Here is a 22,480-nt window from a genome sequence, read left to right as displayed (position 1 = left end):
TATCAATTTGCCTCAGTGTATTAGGTAAGAAAAAAATGACGGGTGTCTAACTGAAGAGTGCATTGTGTTGATTCTGATTTTGTGTAAAGTTGACCATATAGGATTTCCATTTGGATTAAAATTCTGAATCCGAAACTAAGAAACAGTTTAGAAGCGTAATTATTTTCAATGAATTCTAAATTACCCTTAGAATTGAAGGCCACGAGAAGAATACGTAACCTGAGTTCTGATTTAGTCCTTAAGATCCAGTTACCAGCTGCTCTCAGTCATCTTCATTCCTTAGGAAAGACTAGACTTTTCTATTTAGCAACCAATCCAGGAACTAGATTTCAGCACACTAACGACATCTTCCTTTTCTGTATCATACTTGTATGCTTTGGGTCCTGAAAAGAAGTAAATGTAACCTAAAAGAGACAAAGTTGAAATTATGGTTACTGAAAATAACTTGCAAATTTATAAATGTGCTTGTCTTGTAGTTGTAACTTTCTTGAGGTGGCACCAAAGGGGAATTGGGAATGTGTCAGGTGGCAGTTAGCTAATCCTCTGTACAGCTCTCTCCTGAGCCCTTAGAACCTGACACGCTAATATGTCAATCTGTCTCATCTTTCTCTCTGCTCATGCTTTGTGCTTCTGCTCAGGCTGTTCCCCTCCAGGAAATGCCCCCCATTTTTTCTTCCCCTAGTCAAACCTCTAGCCATTCTTTAAAATCCAGCTGAAGTCCCACCATGAAATCTACAGCAACTGATATCTGTTTTGATTTTTTCTTTCTCAGATCACCTCTTGCAATTATTGTGAAGACTACCACACAGTTCAGTACTAAATTATAGATTGTCTTGTTTCCCAGTAATTTCCTCTGTATTGGATGGAGGGGCATTTCCTAGAGACAGTAACCATTCCAAGAGAGAGAGCATATCTGAAACTGTCTTTGCATTTCTGAACAGTGTCCAGCTCTATGCTACATACTCAGGAAGACTGTTTTCACAGATTCAAAAGATTCAATTAAACTTCTCAATCCAGTTCAATTCAATTCAACTTTCCCAGCTATGTGTTAAACTTCAGAAATGGGGTGATGGAGTGGGGAAAGGCACTGGGAAGGTTAAGAGTGTGTGCATTTTAAAGATGAAAAAGGTGATTTTGACTGGATGGCCTTTATGATGTAGCTGAGTAATGGACTGAAGCTATACTTTTAAAACTTTCCATTTGTAAAGAGAGAACCTTAATGGCAAGCTTTTTATACTTTTTCTGGTGGTTAATCTGGTTAGCTAAATTTATAAGGGACTCAGGGCCAAAAAAACAAAAAAACAAAAAAAAACCAAGAACTCCTATTTGGAAATCCATTTTCTGTTATGTTAAAGCAGACCCCAGATTTCTTGTTACAATTTCTACAAAGAAAGTTTTCAGTGGAAACACTCACCATTTAATTCCACAGCAGCGTCTATTTGGCCATTAACTCCTGAAAATTCTTCTTCAGTATTCTTTGGATAGTCTTTTTCCATTTTCCTTTTTCGTTCATCATAGCTGGAAGAAATGTTATTTCATAAATAACATAAACAAGAGGTATTTATTGATTGTAGAGGGCACTGTGCTAATCAGGCATATTTAACCAGGGCTGACTTACGATTTTCTTTAGCTCTCTCTCTGTCTCTCTGTCTCCATCTCTGTCTCTCTCTCTCTCACACACACACTTTCTGTCATTACTCTTCCAGGTTCCAGAGATTCTGGGACCATGAGTCTGGGAGTCATTTTCTCTAAGCATTCTCTTTAAAATATTGTCAGATATATTGTTTAGAATTAGTTATATTGTTTAGAATTATAGGATCATATTTCTATAATTAAAAAATACTGCCTTTCAATGGGAACACTACATATATTTTTAGTCCTTTATTTACTATCCTAATTTCTCTCTCACGTTCTGTATGTATGAATTTCTTGGCTTAGCAAACAGTTGAAAACCCGTCACAGCGGCTTTTGTTAATGAGCTTCTTGCTGTGTACCCATAGAGGAGGGATTGAACAAATAATGTACAATGAATGAATAAATAAATGTGTGAATGGTCAATAGAGAAAGACAAGAAATGAGAAAATCTGGAATAATGGAGACTCTGCCTTTTAAATTCTTTTAATTGAATTTGATTGTTTTGTTTCCTAGAAAGATTATACAACAGACCAAAAAGCAGATTAGATTTCTTTCTCTGAATCCACAATGTGCAATGATAACTCTGAAGAATGGTTAATACATCTCTTTGTGATCTAATATGAAAAAGACTGTGACTCATGTGAGTCAGCATAACTTGTATGAGTTCAGCATGTAGGCAGAGCAGACTCTCTTCCCTTCAAGAAGACTTCATTTAAAGTGTGAAAAAGTCCCTTCTTCATCAGCATAGCGCTCCCAATGGGGGCATTCCCAAGGTGGACATCCCACTCCTTTCCCACCAAAAGGTCAGACAATTTCTCCTGTGCCTGGGCCACTGGGAGTTTCCTGCAGCAGCAGATCACACCCACCTTCTCCTGAAATGTGCCTTTCATGTGGCTATGACTACACATGCCAGGGGACAGATCTCTCATGATGTTGAGTGGATCAAACATTGGGAAAGAAGTATTCAGGCTGAAACTGACTAGTGGGTTGAGGTGCTTTATGAGGTGTTGAGGATAGAAGTGGAAGCTAAATCCTAGAAGTAGAAGTCCAAACTCCCTTTCCAGGAGAGCCATTAGAATCTGCCAGTAGACCAAGGGGAAAACTGAGCTATATGAGTTACGATAAGCACAAATAAAAATGGAAGCCATTTATGGTATTTTGTTGTCTTCAGAAGTGCCAATAAAGAGTGGGGACAGGGCACTTGCATGCTATTAAGAGTGGTTGCAAGGTATCAGGAAAGACTGGAAAAAAAAACAGCCAGGGATATTGCCTCTCCCATGGCTTGGACTTCTTTTGTTTACTTTGTTCCAGTGTCTGAAATCTAGAGTCCTTTGTTAAAAATGGAAGTACAATTTGTTTACATATTGATCTTTGTTCACTAGGTTTTCTTCTCTCACTTCCCTGAGACAGTTTTATTGAGGAAATGGATGCTTTGACTGGAGGGAGTGAGGAGAATAATTATAAAGCTTAAAATATTTGGGGATAGGGATGCAAAAGGAAGAACAAAGTGGCCAAGAGGCATTTGGTGTGTCTGTAGATATAGACGGAAATGTGTGGTGAGGTATGCCAGAGAACATGACATTTTGAATTCTTTGCTTAATGCTGACCCCTCAGCTCAGGGAAAATGCTGAAATGCCTCTCATGTCTTTATCCTCTTTTGTCTGCTCTGAATAGAGATTAGAAGCTGAGCTATTACAATTAGAAGTATGCCTTACCTTTGTGTTCATTAAACACTTATGAGTGATTTTGAGAACTTAAGTATTTATATTGTTTTATGGCAAAATGTGTTCTCAGTTCCAAACAAGTGACTGACTACAGAATATCTGTAGAGAAACCTATTATAAGTTGGGATCTGCTTGTATTATATTTAAATTGGAGTGAGAAATCTAGAAAGTATGAAAGGAGAGAGTAAAGATCTTTTGTGGGAATAGAAAAACTGTTTAAATAACATAGGAATAAATTTTAAAGAGAAAATTATGACTATTAGAAAGATCCAATAGAAAGATCTGAAAAAGATATTGCTCTCTCTTCATCTGTCTGTTTACCAAGATGGTGACATCTAAAATTTTATATATACATTCAGAGGATAATGGAGGTAATAATATTATATGTAAATAAAATTTCAGAGGAAATTTTAGAGAAGCCAGTGTCCAGCTGAGAATTTTAATTTTCAATTATATTTATAAAAATGTAGGCAAAATTTTTGGCAAAACTGAAATAATTTTTTCTTTCCTCCATTCCTTCTACCACTTATGTATTTAATAGTTCCCTTCCCTTTCTATCAACCCCCTCTCTGCCCTCTCGCCTCTTATCCTATAACTGCTTTCCACGGAGTATTATTCTCAATAAAATCTATCTCAAAGTATCAGTCTGACACATAAGTCACCATTTTAAGATTAGCCGATAACATGTATATTTCACTTGGACCTTTTACATAGACACCGTGTAGATGGGCCTATATAATTAACGTTGGGTTACCTACTTTTCATTTTACCAAGTAAGGACATTACCACCAACCATCAAAATAAAAATTATTACCTATCTTCATTATCATTTCACAAAGAAAAGAAACTTTATTACTAAAAAAGGTAGAAAGGACATAATCTCAGAATAAAACATGGTTCTTGCCAATAATACTGACCAGGATCACACTCCCCTACATTATAATATTGTGCTATTTTTATTTTTCTGTGGACTGATGAAAACTTTGTGATGATCTAGGCTATGGTTTTTGGAGAGAGAGTTGAAGATTTCTGTCATAGAGCAAAGAGCACAGTCAGATGGCTCTGGGTTTGAGTTCTGACTCTTGTTATCTGCTGGCTCTACGATCAGGGGAAAGTTCTCTGAGCTCTGAGCCCTGGTTTCTTTATCTGGAATATAGTAGTCATGAGGATGAGAGAAATCACACACACACACACACACACACACACACACACACACACACACACACACGCCTAGTACATGTCAACATCAAGATCTGGCCCAAGCTGTAAAAATTTGTAGTTTATTTTGGCCCCAAGAACCATTAACTGACTGGCTAGTATGAGGTTGAGTGAATGTTATGATTTGGTCTCGGATCCTATGTCATCAAAGAGTTTAGTCTTTACCTAATTTTTTAAACATACCTCATTAAGATAATATTTTGCAATAGCAGGCAAGGTTGACAAGAAGAGGAGAAAGGAGGGCTAGAGAATGTTGGAGGTAGCCCAGAGACCTCAGCAAAAAAGGGATTAGAAGGTCTACTAGTATATTGAGGATTTTGCTGAGGGTAAAAGAAAATAAAATTATATGACAGGATGAGAATTATGGGCATGGGTATTTTAATTGACAGTAAATAAGTAAATTAATGGTGAAGAGAATGAAAAGTAACTATATATGACAGATGGGAAGGACCTCTGGGTTTGGATTCAGAGGGCATAAAATATAGCCTCAGATGGGCTATTTTAAGCTGTGTGACCTTGGTCTAATCACTTGATCTCTTAGATGCAATGCTTTTAACTGTGAAATGGAGATAGTATTACCTACTTCTTGAGATTGTTGAGAAGGCAGATGGGAAAATGAGAGAATATGAAAAAATACATGATTCCTAACACGTAATAAATCATCAATATTTGAATACTAAGAAAATATTTATTGTAAGTATACTAGATACCTGCTAAAATCATTGCATACATTTTCTCATTAATGAGGTCTTATTTGTGAAACCTAAATACTAACTAAAAATGATTGACCAGTAACTATGTTTATTTCCTTTAAGGGTATTTGTTCCATCATTTAATACTGATTAATGGGTATAGATATTAAATAAATCATTACTGACAGTTAAACTTTACTAGCAATATTGCTATAGATATCTGATGTGGTTTTTTATATATATTATCTTACTCTCCACCTTTATAATCTAAGGCTTTGGGGACTATATTGGTAAAGTACCTGCATATTGTTTAATTTTATGCTCAGACCTTAGATTTGTTATGAATTTCTAGCATTTTCATTGTGCTTTCTAACTTATGTCAATGGCAAAAGTTAACTCCATTCTGCCTTCTTCGAAGTACTGAATAGGGAGTTCAGTCTGCTAAAAGATGTCTAAAGAAAATATGAGAAAGGATGGCAAAAGAGGAATTTATTAATAAGTATTTAAGATATATGTTTCAGGAAGTTTCTTCAAGGAGACCTTTCTAGTGAAATCTAGTGGAATTTTAGTGAAGTTAATAATCTACTTCTAGCTGGGAATCACATGGCTTTCATGAAGGAAGGGACCTTTGTGATCCACAGTAGAGAGGGCAGGGCGGAGAGTGGTCAGGAATGAAGAGAAGGGAGAAGAGTAAGAAGCTGCCATGTACCATCCTAGATAAGTGTCAGGAACCAGGTCCCCAGGAGGAAAGAGACTATGAGAGAATTCTGAAACAAAGAATTGGTAGCAATGTTGAAAAGTATTGATGTTCTCAATTACTACCTGATTGAATGATGAAATGCAAATTTATATCTCCAGCCAGAATTCTCTGAATTCAATACCTGTATGTGCAACTCCGTTCCAGACATTTCCATTCTTTGGTCCCACCAGCATGTCAAACTACATATGTACAAACTGGAATTCCTGCTCTTCCCCTTAATTTTGCTTTACTTGTTAATTTTATTCTTTCCTTATTGAATAACCTTAGCTTCCTTGTAAAAAAATCAACCAAGCATAGATAAATGGATTTATTTCTGGACTGTCAATTTTATTCCATTTACCTATATGTCTGTTCTCATATTAGTATTACATTGTCTTGATTACTGTTGCTTTCTAATTTTGAGATTGGGAAATCTGATTTCTCCAACTTTGTTCTTTTTAAAAATATTTTGGCTATTCTGTGTCTCACGAGTTTCCATATGGATTTTAAGATCAGCTTGTTACTTTCCATGAAGAAATCAGTGGCATTCTGATAGGAATTGTGTTCAGTCTATAGATCAATCTGGGGAGAACTGCCATCCTAAAAACATAAGGCTTCTGATCGATGAACATAAGATAGCTTTCCATTTAGATCTTGTTTAATTTCTTCCAACTATGTTTTGAAGTTTTCAGATTATAAGTTTTCTACTTCTTCTGTTAAAATTTATTTCTTAGAATGTTTCCTTCTTGATGCTATTGTAAGTGGAATTGTTTTTTTAATTTCATTTTTACGTTGTTCATTGAAGTGTATAGAAATACAATAGATTTTTTTTCATATTGAACACATACTCTGCAAACTTGATGGACTCATTTATTAGTTCTAATGTTTTTTTTCTTCTTTTGAGGATTCCTTAGGCTTTTCTACGTAAAAGATTATATAAAATACAAATATAGTTTTACTTTCTTTCCAATCTTTTGTATCACTAATTTTTAATATCATCATTCATTCTTGCTTAATTGCCCTGGCTGGAACCTCCAGTAAAATGTTGAATAGAAGTGGTGAGAGTGGAAATTTTTGTTTTGTTCCTTATTGTAGAGGGAAAGCATCCAATCATTTACCACTGAATATATCAACTGTGGGTTTTCAGAGATGCCTTCTATCAGATTGAAAAAGTTTCCTTCTAGTCCTAGTTTATTGCATGTTTTTATTATGCAACGGTGTTTGATTTTCTCAAATGCTTTTCTACATCTATTTAGATGATAATATGGTTTTTAATTTTTTTATTCTATTGGTATGGAGTATTATATTAATTGATTTTCAGATGTTAAACAGATCTTGCATTCTTGGGAAAAAATTCCCACTTGGTCATGGTGTGTAATTCTTTTTATATGTTTCTGGATTTCGCTAGTATTTTTGGAGGATTTTTGCAGCCACATTCACAATAGATATTGGTCCCAAGTTTTATTTTCTTGTGATGACTTTGTCTAGTTTCCTTATAAAGATAATGTTGGGCCTCATACAATAAGTTGGGAAGTGTTCCTTCCTTGTCTAATTTTTGGAGGAGTCTGTGAAAAACTGGCAATAATTCTCCTTTAAATATTTTGGTAGAATTCACCAGCGAAACACGTAGGCCTAGATTTTTCTTTATGGATAATTCTTTTTATTATGAATTAAATGTCTTCACTTGTTATAGGCCTATTCAGACTGTCTATTTCTTCTTGACTCAGTTTCATCGCTTTGTATCTTTCTAGGAATTTGTCTATTTCATCTAAATTTTCTAATTTATTGGCACATAATCTTTCATTCATTTATTATCCATTTTATTACTGTAAGGTTGGTAGTAATGTTCCCTCTTTCACTTCTGATTTTAGTAATTTTGGTCTTCTCTTTTTTACTAGGTCAGTTTAGCGAGAAGTTTGTCAATTTTCTTGACCTTTTCAAAGAATAAAATTTAGTTTTGTTGATTTTCTCAACTTGTTTATATATTCTCTACTTTCATTTTCACTATAATCTTTATTTCCTTTTTCCTGCTTATTTTAGGATTAATTTGCTCTTTTTTTCATGTCTCAAGTGGAAAGTTAGATTATTGAGTTCTTTCTTCTTTTTTAATATGGGTTTTTACAGCTAGAAATTCCCTTTGAGCACTGCTTTAACTGCCTCAATAAGTTCTCATATGTTGTGTTTTAACTTTCATTTATCTTTAAATATTCCCTAATTTCTCTAGTGATTTCTTCATTGTCCCATTGGTTGTGAAGAGTATGATACATAATTTCCACTTATTTATAAATTTTCCAGTTTTCTTTCTGGTAGTGATTTCTAGCTTTATTCCATTGTGATCAGAGAAGATATTTATGACTTCCGATGGTTTTAAATTTATTAAGGCTTGTGTTGTGGCCTAACTTATTATCTATCCTGGACAATACTCCACATGCACTTGAGAAGAATGGTAGTCTTCTTCTGCTGAGTAAAGTGTTCCATATCTATCTGTTGGGTCTAGTTGGCTTATAGTGCTTTTCAAGTCTTCCCTTCCTAATTGATCTTGTTGTCCAGTTGTTCTATCCATTATTGAAAGTGAAGTATTGAAGTCACCAGCTATGATTATTTCACTTGTTGTTTTCTCCCTTCATTTTTGTCAGTTTTTTTGCTTCATGCATTTTGGGGCCCTGTTGTTAGGTTGTCTTATATTCCTGGTAAAGTAACCCTTTTATCGCTATAAACTGTCCCTCTCTATTCCTAATAATACTTTTTATTTTAAAGCTATTGTTTCAATACTTTTTGTTGCCCGATATTAGCATAGCCACCCTGGCTTTCTTATGGTCATTGTTTGCACAATATATTTTTTCCATCCTTTTACTTTCAGTGTATTTGTATCTTTGAGTACACAGTGACATCTGATTTTTTTATCCAGTCTGACAACCTTTGCAATTTGATTAGATTGTTTAATCTATTCACATTTAATATTATTGATATAATTAGATTTATATCTGCCATTTCACTTTTGTTTTCTACATATCTCATGTCTTTTTTGGTTCCTTTTTTCCTCCTTAATGCTTTCTTTTGCATTAGTGAAAAATTTCCAATGTACCATTTAAATTTCTTTCATGATTTTTTTCACTTCATTTAATAAAGTTATTTCCTTAGTGGTTGCTATAGAGCATACCATATATATATTTTAATTTACCATAATCTGCTTCAGAGTTCATATATATATATAAAATCTTTCTATATGTTATAGGCCCAACAATACAATTTTTTATATTTGTGTGTGTGTATATATATATAGTTTTATACAGTTAACTTAAAAATCAGTTAAGAGAACAAAGATACATTTATACTACATTTCATAGTTACATAATTACATTTACTTGTGCTCTTTATTTTTTTATGTGGATCAAATTTTCAGATTACTGTCTGGGGTTATTTGCTGAAGCCTGAAGAATTTTCTTTAGTGCTTCTTGTAAGGAAGATGCTAGCAACAAATACTCTGTTTTTGTTTACCTGGGAATGTCTTTATTTTGCCTTCGTTTTTGAAAGATAGCTTTGCAGAATATAGGATTCTTGGCTGAGAATTTTTTTCTTTAAGCATTCTGAATATGTTTCCTGCTACTTTCTGGCCTAACTGGTTTGGCTGACTTCCAGTCTTATCCCCTCTAATCCAGTCACTGCTGCCAGAGTGATATTTTAATAACACAAATCTTGATGGGTTACTTCCTTGTTTAAGACATTTCAAAAAACATCCCTCTTTTCTATAAATTAACGCTGATCTCCCTAGAAAGGCATAGGCCCTTTTGATCTCTGTCCTTGGGCCACATCTCTCATTCTAGCCCATGTTCTAATCATACTGAACTGTTTGAGGTTTTCCTCCTATACACAGGCTTTTTCATGCATCAATGCCTTTGCTTCAACTGCTCTCTCTGCCTGGAAGACACCGTGCCTCTCTTGTCTGGTAAACTCCTACTCAACTCTCAAGATGAAGCTCAGTCATTGCTTCCTCTAAGAACTCTTTCTTGACAGTTTGGCTAGAATTGGCCATTTCCTCTTTGTTTTGCCCCACTGATCCCTGTGCAGTCTTCTACGAGGCCACTTGTGGCACCTGGATTGCTCTTAATTTCTTATCTATACATTTACTCTCAACTGTAAGACTTCTTGAAGGCATTAATAACACCCAAACGAATTGAGTACATACTATATGACAGGCATTTCACATTTTTCTCATTCGTTTCCACAACTTAATGAAGTAGATACTATCTCTGCCTCCATTTTGAAGAGGATTAAACTGAAGAAGAAAGGTGATCCAGGTTGCCAGATGATTGCTGTTCGAGTTGCAGTTAACATTCTCTTACTCTTGTCTACAATCTTAAACAGCAAATTTTGTGCCTTCTTAAGAGTGTCAAGGTCCTAGTATAGAGCCTGACATTTAGTCATGCCCAATATATGTAGGCTGAATGTGGTAGTTTGGCAATACATTTAAAAAAATAAGATTAAAAAACCAAGATTTTGAACTCTACACATCTTTCTTATTTTTATTACTTATTATTTATTTCTCTATGGTGACTAGCTATAACATCTTTAAATAAACAGACCCAGTTCCAGTATTCTTGTGGTATCTAGGAAGGAAAGAATTTGGAAGACTGTATCCTACTTTGCATCAATCATGCCTCCAGTCTACCTATATAGAAAGAGTGATTTAGGAGTGGAAAAGGGCTGGAACCTGTAGATTTGTAAGTCACTTTATACAAAATTTAGAAAACACTGACCATCTCAAAGAATGATGGAGCTGATAGCAACTCCCCCTCCCACTCCCCAGTTCTCAGAAACTCCTTGGTGTAATCACTGCTCTGGTATTAATAGGCAAGGGAGAACACCTATAGAGAGAAATTAACCATAGGTGGTGGAAGTAATGTAAAGAAAAAAACTGGCTGAATTCTAGAAAAAGGAAAAGAAAGAATAAAAGCAAACAGATGTATGGGGAAGTAGCCCTTGTTAGTAAAGTTTAATCAGTATGTCATTTGGTGATGTAGCATGTGACAGCACCAGCATGGCAGAGACCCCTTTTGGATTTCACTTTGTAGTTCTGTGGGCTGCCATCTGTAAGTTACTGTCAATATTACACTGACATGTGGGATCTTACTCATAGAGCCTGAATCAACCTGGCCCCAAGCCAATACTCAGTCCTCAGTGGAGGAAGTTCTTCAGTAGTTTTCTCATGCCACTTCATTCATTAAAATGGGCCCCCAGCCCTAGGGGTTCATGGAAGATTTCCCTGACAACAAGCATATCCAGAGACTTTCCTTCCCTTGGCACATTATTTGTGTCACAGACTGAACTAACATGAGGACCAAAGAAGAACCTGCGGAATGACTAAGGAAAATAAACTCTAACACACTGTCAATGGGTGCCACTGTAGTTAAACTATTGGTCTGTAACTTGAGGCTTCTGTATTTTTGAGTGTGTCCATGTGCCTTACCTATAAAACTTCATTGCCTCCTTTGCTCTTTCCTTCCAGCCCTCCTTCTTCCTATTTAGAATAGGATGTAATGGCTGAGATGCCATTGGCCACCTTGAATCCTGTGGCAACCATGGGAATGGAAGCTGTTAATACTAGAGCAAAATGTCAGAAGGAACTTGGGTCTGTAATGGCCATGGACTCACCTTACCAGCTCTAAATCTGTTAAACTTCAGACATTTTACATATATGAGAAAAAAGACTCTCATGTGTTTAAGTCACATTTATCACTGGGTCTCTCTTACTAGCAGCTGAACATAATTTCTAACCAATACAGGGCTTTGCAAGACAACAAGATGTCATATGCATGAGCAAAATGTGTGGAATTCAAGGGGATTTATTAATAAAAATGATACATAGTTTTTCCTGAACTTCTGAGCTGTAGGTCAAGGTTTTTTGTCTTATTCCTTAGTGTGTAAACCAGTGTGTGTGTTGGAGAGTATAAAGTAGAAGACTCCCACCACTGAAAGGACTGTCTCTGCTTTGCCAAACACAGAGATTTCAGTGCAATGTCAGGGCCCTTCAGTATTTAAAAAGGAAATTCCCTTTGACCAGCTCTTTGACTGGATTGCTGTTGATAGGAATATTGAAGTTTAAGCAATCATTTGTTAATTATCACAACTTTTAAAGCAATTATTTGTTAATTACCATAAAGTTCCTACTATTACTGAACAGTCACACTTTTTGAGCAGCTACTATGTGCCAGGCACTGTGCTAGGTATCTACCTGCATCATATCACTTAACACTCTCAATAACCCTGGGAGGTTAATATCCAAAGTGTCTACTGCAGTTTCTTTTCCTTTCCAGCAAAATGAACTCTTTAATATTTGAAATAATGCTCTAGGCCAACTTTTTAATGAATCTGTTTTATCTAGATTACTGAAGACTTTTCCTTAATACACACTCACAGAGGTTCAGTTGGAAAGGTTCAATACTATTTCCTCAGGGGGATCAGGCATTGTTAAAATCAGAGACCCTCTCCTCCACATCCTTAAATTTACAGAATTAAAAACCTCTCACCAAGCCCCTTGTGTTAGTTGCTAAGTGTCAGTACTGCCTGGGTGGAAGTCCATGCTTTACTGTGGGTGCTGGTGGGTGGTAGATTAGTCCAAAGACCAAGTGATGAATGGAGAACAGAAATAATAGAACAGTGGATAATCCCCCCAAGGAGAATCAGGCTTGGACAAATTAACTGAATAATCACAACTCACACTCTAACACACCTGCTCATACATGCATCTCTGGATGCCATTCTCTGAAAACCTAAAGTGGAAGTTGGGTTTCTCAATATCTATCTTCCTGTATGTCAGCACAGTGATTATAGCCACCTTAATTTAAAGAAAGACTTTGGAGAATATGCCCAGCAGATATTAGGGGCTTAATAAGTGAATAACTATTGCTATTTCATAAAGGAAGTTCTGAAAGACAATTAGCTGACTTAGTGATTTAAACACTGGACTGGAAGTGACAACTTATAAGAGCACACGATATTTTGAGCAAAGCTGCCAGGACTCTTGGTGGCCCAGAAAAGTCAGTAGGGTCCACATTTTGACATCCATTTTTATGAAATAAATTTTCCTTTCCATGAAGTATATCTGTGCTTCAGTTATGTTACTTCCTCAGCTCTAAATTGAGGAAGATATCAGTCAAGTGGAGGAAGATGACAGATATTTATTTATAAATTTATTTTATGCCACCGAAATGGCTATTAAAAATAGTTAAGGTAAAATAAAATGAAAACCCTTGGACCAAAGCTGGGTCCTCTGCCAACCAGATCCTAACATGGACCTAAAGTATTTAGCATAGTTGCTTGTTTAGAATCTGTTTTTTTCTTCTCTCTTAAAGTTCAGAAAAACAAGCAATGCTAAAATGAGAACTGTGAAGAGAGAAGGTATACTCATTTCTTCAACATGAGTCAACGAAAGTGGTGAGATGAGGCAGGAGAGATGAGGTGTGACCCTATGTACAGTGATTGGATCTACTTATAATAACCTCCTGCAAGACAGGCATGGAAATTACATATGATTCTCTTTTGATGAGAAGAATCTTCAAGTTCTGGGTTAAAGGACTTAACAATAAGACCTGTGCCTTTCAGCAAAAATTTCCTTCAAAAATTTCCACAGTCGTGACCACATTCATTTTGCACAAAAATCACAGACTATTCTGGAATGCATAAATACTCACATAAGAGGGAATCAGTTCTTCTTTCAGGCATTCCCTATGGGTAGTTAGATATTGGGAGTGCTACACCCACGTTTTTAGGCCACTGGGGGTCCAGTTAAGGAGTGATTTGAAAGGTTAGGATGATCCATGTGCTAAAGTCCAAACAATGGGATTATTGAATGAATGTTTCACTTATTTGAATGGTTCTGCATCTTGAAGACAGTGTCACCCATCAGTAAATGACACCCCAGTGGCTGAGAAGAGTCAATGGGCCTATCGCAAATTTGCCTTGCATTCTTTTCTGCAAAAATATTTTTCCTTCTCACTGAATACATCTGGACAAAAGGAGAAAAGCCATACCTGTAGTATTCATCTCCCACAAAGAAAAGGGTCTTCTGTGTATCCTTGAGATAGACGGCAGCATCTATTCGCTGCACGTATCTTGGGAACCCAAAGTCATAAATAGTCCGAGGAGGACCTTGCATTTGGAATCCTCTTGTTATCCAGTAGTGGGGTCCTGGAAACAGAAATTAAAGTTTACAAAAACTGTGTACCATTCAGTGATGCTCTTCACTCATGAGGATTTCTATGCAGGATCACAAATGGGGCTAGTTTATGGGATGTTTACCATGGCTAAAACCCAATAGGAGACAAAAGCCTCTATTCAATTCAGCAGAAGATTTAAAACTTGCCCTGGAGGCAAAATCCCTAGTGATGCCTTAAGAAAGCAATACTAGTGATACAATTGTGTCTTAAATTTAACACATTCATTTTTTTCAAGATACCTTTCATCTGTATAGGCTCATTTCAGTCTCATATGTATATGAAAGAGAAGGGACAAGTAACACACAAATGCTGATTCTTGCTTAAATTGGCACTAACCTTCTATCCTTAGCCCTTGGCATCAGAAGATGCAAGCTAAAACTGATAGTTACCACTTATGGGACAACTTCTGTTGCCTAGCCATTGTCACATTTTCAAGGTTATTATTATAACTATTTTGCACAGGAAGTAATGAAGACTCTGAGCAGTTAGATAACTTCCCAAAGTCACTCAAATAGTAAAGGGCTGGAGCCAGAGATTGATATTGTGTGTGTCCATCTCCTGAAGTTGCAGGTGTCTTTCCACCCCCAGCTGCTTGTATTGTTCTCCTGTGGGTTCTGTGCTGATTTTTGTGAATTAGAGGCTCTCAGTAGAGTATACCATGTCACTCAAAGTGGAGGCCCATGGGTCAGGGACCAGGTTTCTACCTCCCTGGACACTATTACTTATCACAGTGCCTCACTAGACTACATCTTTGGCTCTGAGAAGAGTTTGATAGTCACTGTCACTCCTGTTATTGTCACAATACAGTAGAGGGGTGTTTTATCTCCAATCTGAGGAGAAGGAGTGACTGGAACATGCTCCGTGATCACTAACAAATGCTGACAGTACTAGGTATTCCAAACATAACAGGCACTGTACCCTGCCACTTCTTTCTTTGAGGGATCTTTAGGGTACCTTTAAAAAAGTAAGCTGTGCCCCTCTCAGCCACTTCATAAGCTGCATCCACGTTGGACATAAGCTGGGGGAAGGAGCTGGTGATGGTGCTGGGTCGGATCCCTGACATCAAATGAACCTGCCGACGCCAGAAAATCCTATTGGGTAATGGAAAAGAAATCAAGATCAAGGGTTGTCTTAGATCTTCAATTGAACTTGGACTGAAATATACTGCAAACCACACTTCAGAGGCCATTTTTAGATGCCTCTTGCTCTTGCCTTGTTTTTAAGGAGAACATAATTTTTTTGACTTTAGTAGACAGTTTCTTCTCCCTTTTCATTCTTTTAGCATCTCTGCAATCCCCTTTCCTTCATTTATTTAAGGATGTTCAAAACATGAAAGGATATAGCAAGAATTGACATCAGTGATTGACATCAATGATTTATACACCTTCTTATTCCAAGTACCATTTGCTACAAATTTCCCTTTCCTCTTCTGATGTTTTAAAAATTAAAATCTCATAAAGATAAATACCATCAAGGTGCACTTTATGGATATTATATAAATGAGCCAAATTTTGTGGTTGGGAGAGGCTAATTATTTCCAGTAAAAACAGCAAAAAATATTAACAATTATAAATTATGTTGCCTATGTACTTATCTGTTGAAAATGTCTATATCTTTGGACCTAGTGGCTAGTTCAAAGAAACTCTTGTACACACACGTTAAACTAAGTTTTAGCAACTCAACAAGCCATTTATCCAATATTATTTACATAAAATTATGGGAGTATACACGAGGGTACTAGGCTGAAACTTTCAATGTAAATGTGGTCCATTTTGAATTTTGGAGATGAAAGTCATTCTTATAAAATATGAATAGTTTTCTTGACTACATATAAGCTAGAATCAATACATAAAATTATTTGTGAACAGGGAAATTGTAACAAAGTTTTGACATTTAATTTTTCACATGGTAAGTTTAGGCACTCCTCAAATCTTATGTTAATTTTTAATTAAATTAACAAATATTTATGGAGCACCCTTCAGCAGGCACTGAGGTAGACATCAAGAATAAGACACTGAACAAGACTCAGGCTCTGCCCTCAAGAAACTATAATCTAGTAGTAGAGGCAGATAAATGATGAGACAATTATAATTCAGAGCAATTCATACCATGAAAAGTTAAGCTCATGATGCTCTGGGAACACAGATTATACCCCACAGGAGGGATGCCACTGCGTTTAGGCGTCTGGTGAAGCCATCCAGGTGAGGCACTTTAAGCTGATGACAAAATCTAAAGGAGAGCTGTATTGAGAGAGAGAAATACTTCTTCATGTTCCTAGCAGCACCACAATGCAGAATGAAAAGCACATTGTGTTTTAGAAGGCTGTAAGCTGGAGTTGCAATGCCAATGCTGACCAGTATCTCCAAGCCTGTTTCATAATCTCTTAAATGCAAATAATAATACCTGGCCTATCTCATGAGATCATTATGAGGATCAATTGAGATAAAGCATATGAAAGTGCATCATAAACTGTGAAGTGTCACTTGGCGGGATATTGTCCATTTTAAGAATTATTATTTGGGCACCTACCGTAGACAATACTCAGTGTGGCAGGAGTCCACTGAGGGTATACTTCCTCTCCCCAAGCTGTACACATAACAACCTTATCTAGACATATGTATTAACAGGTGGAAAACTGAGACCCTGAAAGTCTGATGGGCCCAAATGTCAGTGGCGGTTAGGGGCAAACAGAGCCAATTAGACTCCAGCTGTCTTGATTTTCATCACATTCCCTAACTTATCTACTTGCTCCTTCTCAGCTTTGTGACCTCTGGTTTTTCTCTATTTATAACTTGATCCTTTACCCAGTGAGACCTAGCCTTTGCTGAAGATCAGAGGGACTGCTTTCTCCCTCTGCATTCTCTTCACCATCACAAAATGAGCACAGGTTTGGGTATCCAAAAGAATCAGGTAATGAAAATAGGAAAAGAGATCATGTCAACAGTCCATAATCTCATCTTTGATAAGGAGAAAACAATGAATTAACTGGGAATCTGATGAAGAATCCAAAATTTTCCCAATTAATTCAATTTAATATATACTTCTGAAATGCTGACTCTGCACAAATCACTGTGCTAGATTCTCACTAAGGCACAAAGCATGCCTTTCAGGCAATTATCATAATGGGATGAAGAAATGAGAAAAGTGGGCAGGGGGAGCAGTGCTATTGGAGTCTAGTGAAGACCAGGGATGACATTTTAGTTTACATCTTACAATGCATAGGACAGCCCAACATGACAAAGAATTGTTTGGCTCAAAATATCAATAGTGCCAAAGTTAAGACACCTTAGTTAAAACACTCTTATGACATATTATAATGTATACACTGTATGCATAAAGTAGTAATAGACACTACTTATATGTGATACTTATGTAAAGTATCACAAATTCCAAAAGAATCTGTATTCATGAAGATTTTCAGTACATTAATGAAGAAAAATTATGTCTGGTGGGTAATAAAGCAATAGAACACATACTCAGAGGATTTACAAACTTAGACCTATAGATTATACTAATAAATAAGTTAAAACTGACAAAAAATTTATAGCAAGTAACCCCCTAACACAGCTGTAAGTGAATTTAAAATATGAGCAAAACAAAAATCTATAAAATTTTTGGAAAAGAACAGCTGAAGGGGGGGGGGGGGGTGGAAAAGGTATTCCATGCCAATGGAAATCAAAAGAATGCTGGAGTAGAAAGTCTATTTTGTCTGATATGAGTACTGAGTAGCAATACTATTGCTACTCAATACTTAAAGACTGTTACAAGAGACAAAGAGGACACTATATAATGATCAAGGGATCAATCCAAAAAAAAGATACAACAATTGTAAATTTATATATACCCAATATGGGAGTACATCAATACATAAGGCAAATGTTAACAGACATAAAAGGAGAAGTTGACAGAAACACAACAATAGTGGGGGACTTGAACACCCCATTTACATCAATGGACAGATCAAGATCATCCAGATAGACGTCAATAAGGAGACACAGGCCTTAAATGACACATTAAACCAGATCAACTTAATTGTTATGTCTAGAGCGTTCCATCCAAAAGCAGCAGAATACATGTTATTTTCCAGTGCACATGGAACATTATCCGGGATAGATCATATGCTGGGCCACAAAGCAAGCCTCAGTAAATTTAAGATAATTGAAATCATATCAAGCGTCTTTTCTGACAACAATGCTATGAGATTAGAAATCAACTACAAGAAAAATACTGCAAAAAACACAAACATGTGGAGACTAAACAAAATGCTACTAAACAAACAATGGATCACTGAAGAAATCAAAGGGGAAATAAAAAAATACCTAGAGACAAATGACAATGAAAACACAATGATCCAAAACCTGTGGGATGCAATAAAAGCAGTTCTAAGAGGGAAGTTTATAGAGATTCAAGCTTACCTCAGGAAAAAAGAAAAATCTCAAATTAAGCAACCTAACCTTACACCTAAAGCAACTAGAGAAAGAAGAACAAACAAAACCCAAATTTAGCAGAAGGAAAGAAATCATAAAGATCAGAGCAGAAATAAATGAAATAGAAAGGAAGAAAACCATAGCAAAGATCAATGAAACTGGAAGCTGGTTCTTTGAAAAGATAAATAAAATTGATAAACCTTTAGCCAAATCATCAATTAAAAAAAAAAGGGAGAAGGCCCAAATCAAAAAAATTAGAAGTGAAAGAGAAGTTACAATTGACACTGCAGAAATACAAAGGACCATAATAGACTGTTACAAGCAACTATATGCCAATAAAATAGACAACCTAGAAGAAATGGACAAATTCTTAGAAGGGTACAATCTCTCAAGGCTGAACCAGGAAGAAAGAGAAAATATGAACAGACCAATCACAAGTACTGAAATTGAATCTGTGATTTAAAAACTCCCAACAAACAAAAGTCCAGGATCACAGGTGAATGACTTCACAGGTGAATTCCACCAAAAATTTAGAGAAGAGTTAACACCTATCCTTCTGAAACTATTCCAAAAAATTGCAGAGGAAGCAACACTTCCGAACTCATTCTATGAGGCTACCATCAACCTGATACCAAAATTAGTAAAAGATACCACCTAAAAAGAAAATTACAGGCTAATATCACTGATGAGCATAGACACAAAAATCCTCAACAAAACACTAGCAAACCAAATCCAACAGTACATTCAAAGCTTCATACACCATGATCAAGTGGGACTTATCACAGGGATGCAAGAATTTTTCAATATCTGCAAGTCAATCAGTGTGATACACCACATTAACAAACTGAAGAATAAAAATCATATGATCATCTCAATAGATGCAGAAAAAGCTTTTGATAAAATTCCACACCCATTTAGGATAAAAACTCTTCAGAAAGTGGGCATAGAGGGAACATACCTCAGCATAATAAAAGTCATATACGACAAACCCACAGCTAACATCATAATCAGTGGTGAAAAGCTGAAAGCATTTCCTCTGAGATTAGGAACAAGACAAGGATGCCTACTCTTGCCACTTTTATTTAACATAATTTTGGAAGTCCTAGCCACAGCAATCAGAGAAGAAAAAGAAATAAAAGGAATCCAAATTGGTAAAGAAATAAAACTCACTGTTTGCAGATGACATGACACTATACATAGAAAATCCTAAAGACACTACCAGAAAACTATTAGAGTTCATCAGTACACAGAAATCTGTTGCCTTTCTATACACTAACAACAAAAGATCAGAAAGAGCAATTAAGGAAATGATGCCATTTACCATCACATCAAAAAGAATAAAATACATAGGAATAAACCTACCTAAGGAGGCAAAGACCTGTACTCCAAAAACTGCAAGACACTGATGAAAAAAGATCAAAGATGACACAAACAGATTGAAAGATAGCATGTTCTTAGATTGGAAGAATAAATATTGGCAAAATGACTGTAATACACAATGCAATCTACAGATTAAATGCAATCCCTATCAAATTATCAGTGGCATTATTCACGGAACTGGAACAAAAAAATTTTTTAATTTGTATGGAAATACAAAAGATCCCAAATAGCCAAAGCAATCTTGAGAAAGAAAAATAGAGCTGGAGGGCTCAGGCTCTTTGACTTCAGACTATACTACAAAGCTACAGTAATCAAAACAGTGTGGTACTGGCACCAAAACAGAAATATAGATCAATGGAATAAAATAGAAAACCCAGAGACAAACCCATGCACCTATCATCACCTAATTTATGATGACGGAGGCAAGAATATACAATGGAGAAAAGACAGTCTCTTTAATAAGTGGTGCTGGGAAAATTAGACAGAGACATGTAAAATAATGAAATTAGAACATTCTTTACCACCACACACAAAAATAAACTCAAAATGGATTAAAGACCTAAATGTAAGACTGGATACTATAAAACTCTTAGAGGAAAACATTGGCAGAACACTCTTTGACATAAACTGCAACAATATCTTTTTGGATCCATCTCCTAGAGTAATAGAAATAAAGACAAAAATAAGCATATGGGACCTAATTAAACTTAAAAGCTTTTGCACAGCAAAGAAAACCATAAACAAAATGAAAAAATCTACAAAATGGGAGGAAATATTTGCAAATGATGTGACTGATAAGGGACTAACCTCCAAAATATACAAGCATTTCAATATAAAAACAAACAACTCAATCAAAAAATGGGCAGAAGACCTAAATAGACATTTCTCCAAAGACGTACAGATGGCCAAGAGGCACATGAAAAGGTGCTCACCTTGCTAATTATTAGAGAAATGTAAATCAAAGCTACAATGAGGTATCACCTCACACTGGTCAGAATAGCCATCATCAAAAAGTCTACAAATAATAAATGCTAGAGAGGGTGTTGAGAAAAGGAACCCTCCTAGTCTGTTGGTGGGAATGTAAACTGGTACAGCCACTATGGAGAATAGTATGGATGGTCCTTAAAAAACTAAAAATAGAGCTACATATGATCCCGCAGTCCCACTCCTGGGCATATATCTGGAGAAAACCATGATTTCAAATGATACATGCACCCCAATGGTCATTGCAGCACTATTTTCCATAGCCAAAACACTGAAGCAATGTAAACGTCCACCGACAGATTAAAGGATAAAGATGTTGTATGTATACACAATGGAATATTACTCAGCCATAGAAAAGAATGAAATAATGCCATTTGCAGCAATGTGGATGAACCCAGAGATTATCATACTAAGTGAAGTAAACCAGACAAAGACAAATATATGATATTGCTTATATGTGGACTCTAAAAAAATGATACAAATGAACTTATATACAAAACAGAGATAGACCCACAGACAGAAAACAAGCTTATGGTTATCAAATGGGAAGGTGGGGAGGGATAAATTAGGAGTTTTAGATTAGTGTATGCACTAATATAAAACAGTTAACCAACAAGGATCTGCTGTATAGCACAGGGAACTAAACTCAATATTTTTTAGTAACCTACAAGGGAAAAGAATCTGAAAAAAAATAGATATGTGTGCATGTATAACTGAATCAGTTTGCTGTACACCTGAAACTAACACAACATTGCAAATCAACTATACATCAATTAAAAAAAAAGGACTGCTGCAGGATGTGTTGGAACTGGTAATGAAAATAAACAGATCATATCAATAGTCTGTAATCTGATCTTTGAGAAGAAGGGCAAAACAAAGGAGTTTATTGATATTATAGACCTGCTGATAGATATTTTACCACACTGTTTATCTCTGTGTAGCCAGGAGACAGTGCTGTGCCTGGCACGTAGGGCTCAACAAAGATTTGTTGGCCAGGTAAATGGGTGTCACAGGGTTGTGTGGAACTTATCTAATCATCAGTTTTCATATTCTCTGAAATTTTCATTCCCTTTAACCAAAGAAGAGCAACTAAATCATCAAGTTTGAGATGACGTCACTGGTAACATTTTTGAACATTTTTGCCAGTCCTGTGGGCTCCTTGGGGCAAGGTCATGTAAATATATATCTATGTATTCTCAGGCTTAGCAAGTGCCTTGCACACCTGGGACCTGATTCATGTTTGTTGAACTTTTTAATCTTTTTTTGTTGTACTCGACTGTCTTCACTCCCCTTCTGCCTAACTGATCCCCTCAGTCTTCCATTTTCGGGACAGACCTTCACCTCTTCTCTGCTGATTGTCAAGGTCATCCAGCAGGAGCTGATGGGTGCTTTCATTTTCCACTGTCTTCACCTCTTAGTCTTCTTGACTCTCTTCTTCTCTGTTACCCTAGTGACAGGGGAAGAG

General features: G+C 36.1%; 1 protein-coding gene across 1 annotated transcript in view; it reads right to left on the bottom strand.

The window, feature by feature from the left end:
- Nucleotides 1-303: 303 nt before the first annotated feature.
- Nucleotides 304-22,480, bottom strand: part of MMP20 (matrix metallopeptidase 20) — a 46,313-nt gene continuing 24,136 nt past the window's right edge. Inside the window, exons 7-10 of the mRNA XM_057695100.1 lie at nucleotides 15,179-15,315; nucleotides 14,039-14,195; nucleotides 1,415-1,518; nucleotides 304-404 (exon numbers count right to left, since the gene is read on the bottom strand). Of these exons, the coding sequence (XP_057551083.1) occupies nucleotides 304-404; nucleotides 1,415-1,518; nucleotides 14,039-14,195; nucleotides 15,179-15,315 (499 nt within the window). The remainder of the gene's footprint in view (nucleotides 405-1,414; nucleotides 1,519-14,038; nucleotides 14,196-15,178; nucleotides 15,316-22,480) is intronic.

This window comes from Hippopotamus amphibius, chromosome 9 (assembly GCF_030028045.1).
Source record: "Hippopotamus amphibius kiboko isolate mHipAmp2 chromosome 9, mHipAmp2.hap2, whole genome shotgun sequence".
In the NCBI taxonomy this organism is placed as follows: Eukaryota; Metazoa; Chordata; class Mammalia; order Artiodactyla; family Hippopotamidae; genus Hippopotamus; species Hippopotamus amphibius.
The sequence above is the reverse complement of the archived record's forward strand: the minus strand, read 5'-3'. Positions and strand labels throughout refer to the sequence as shown.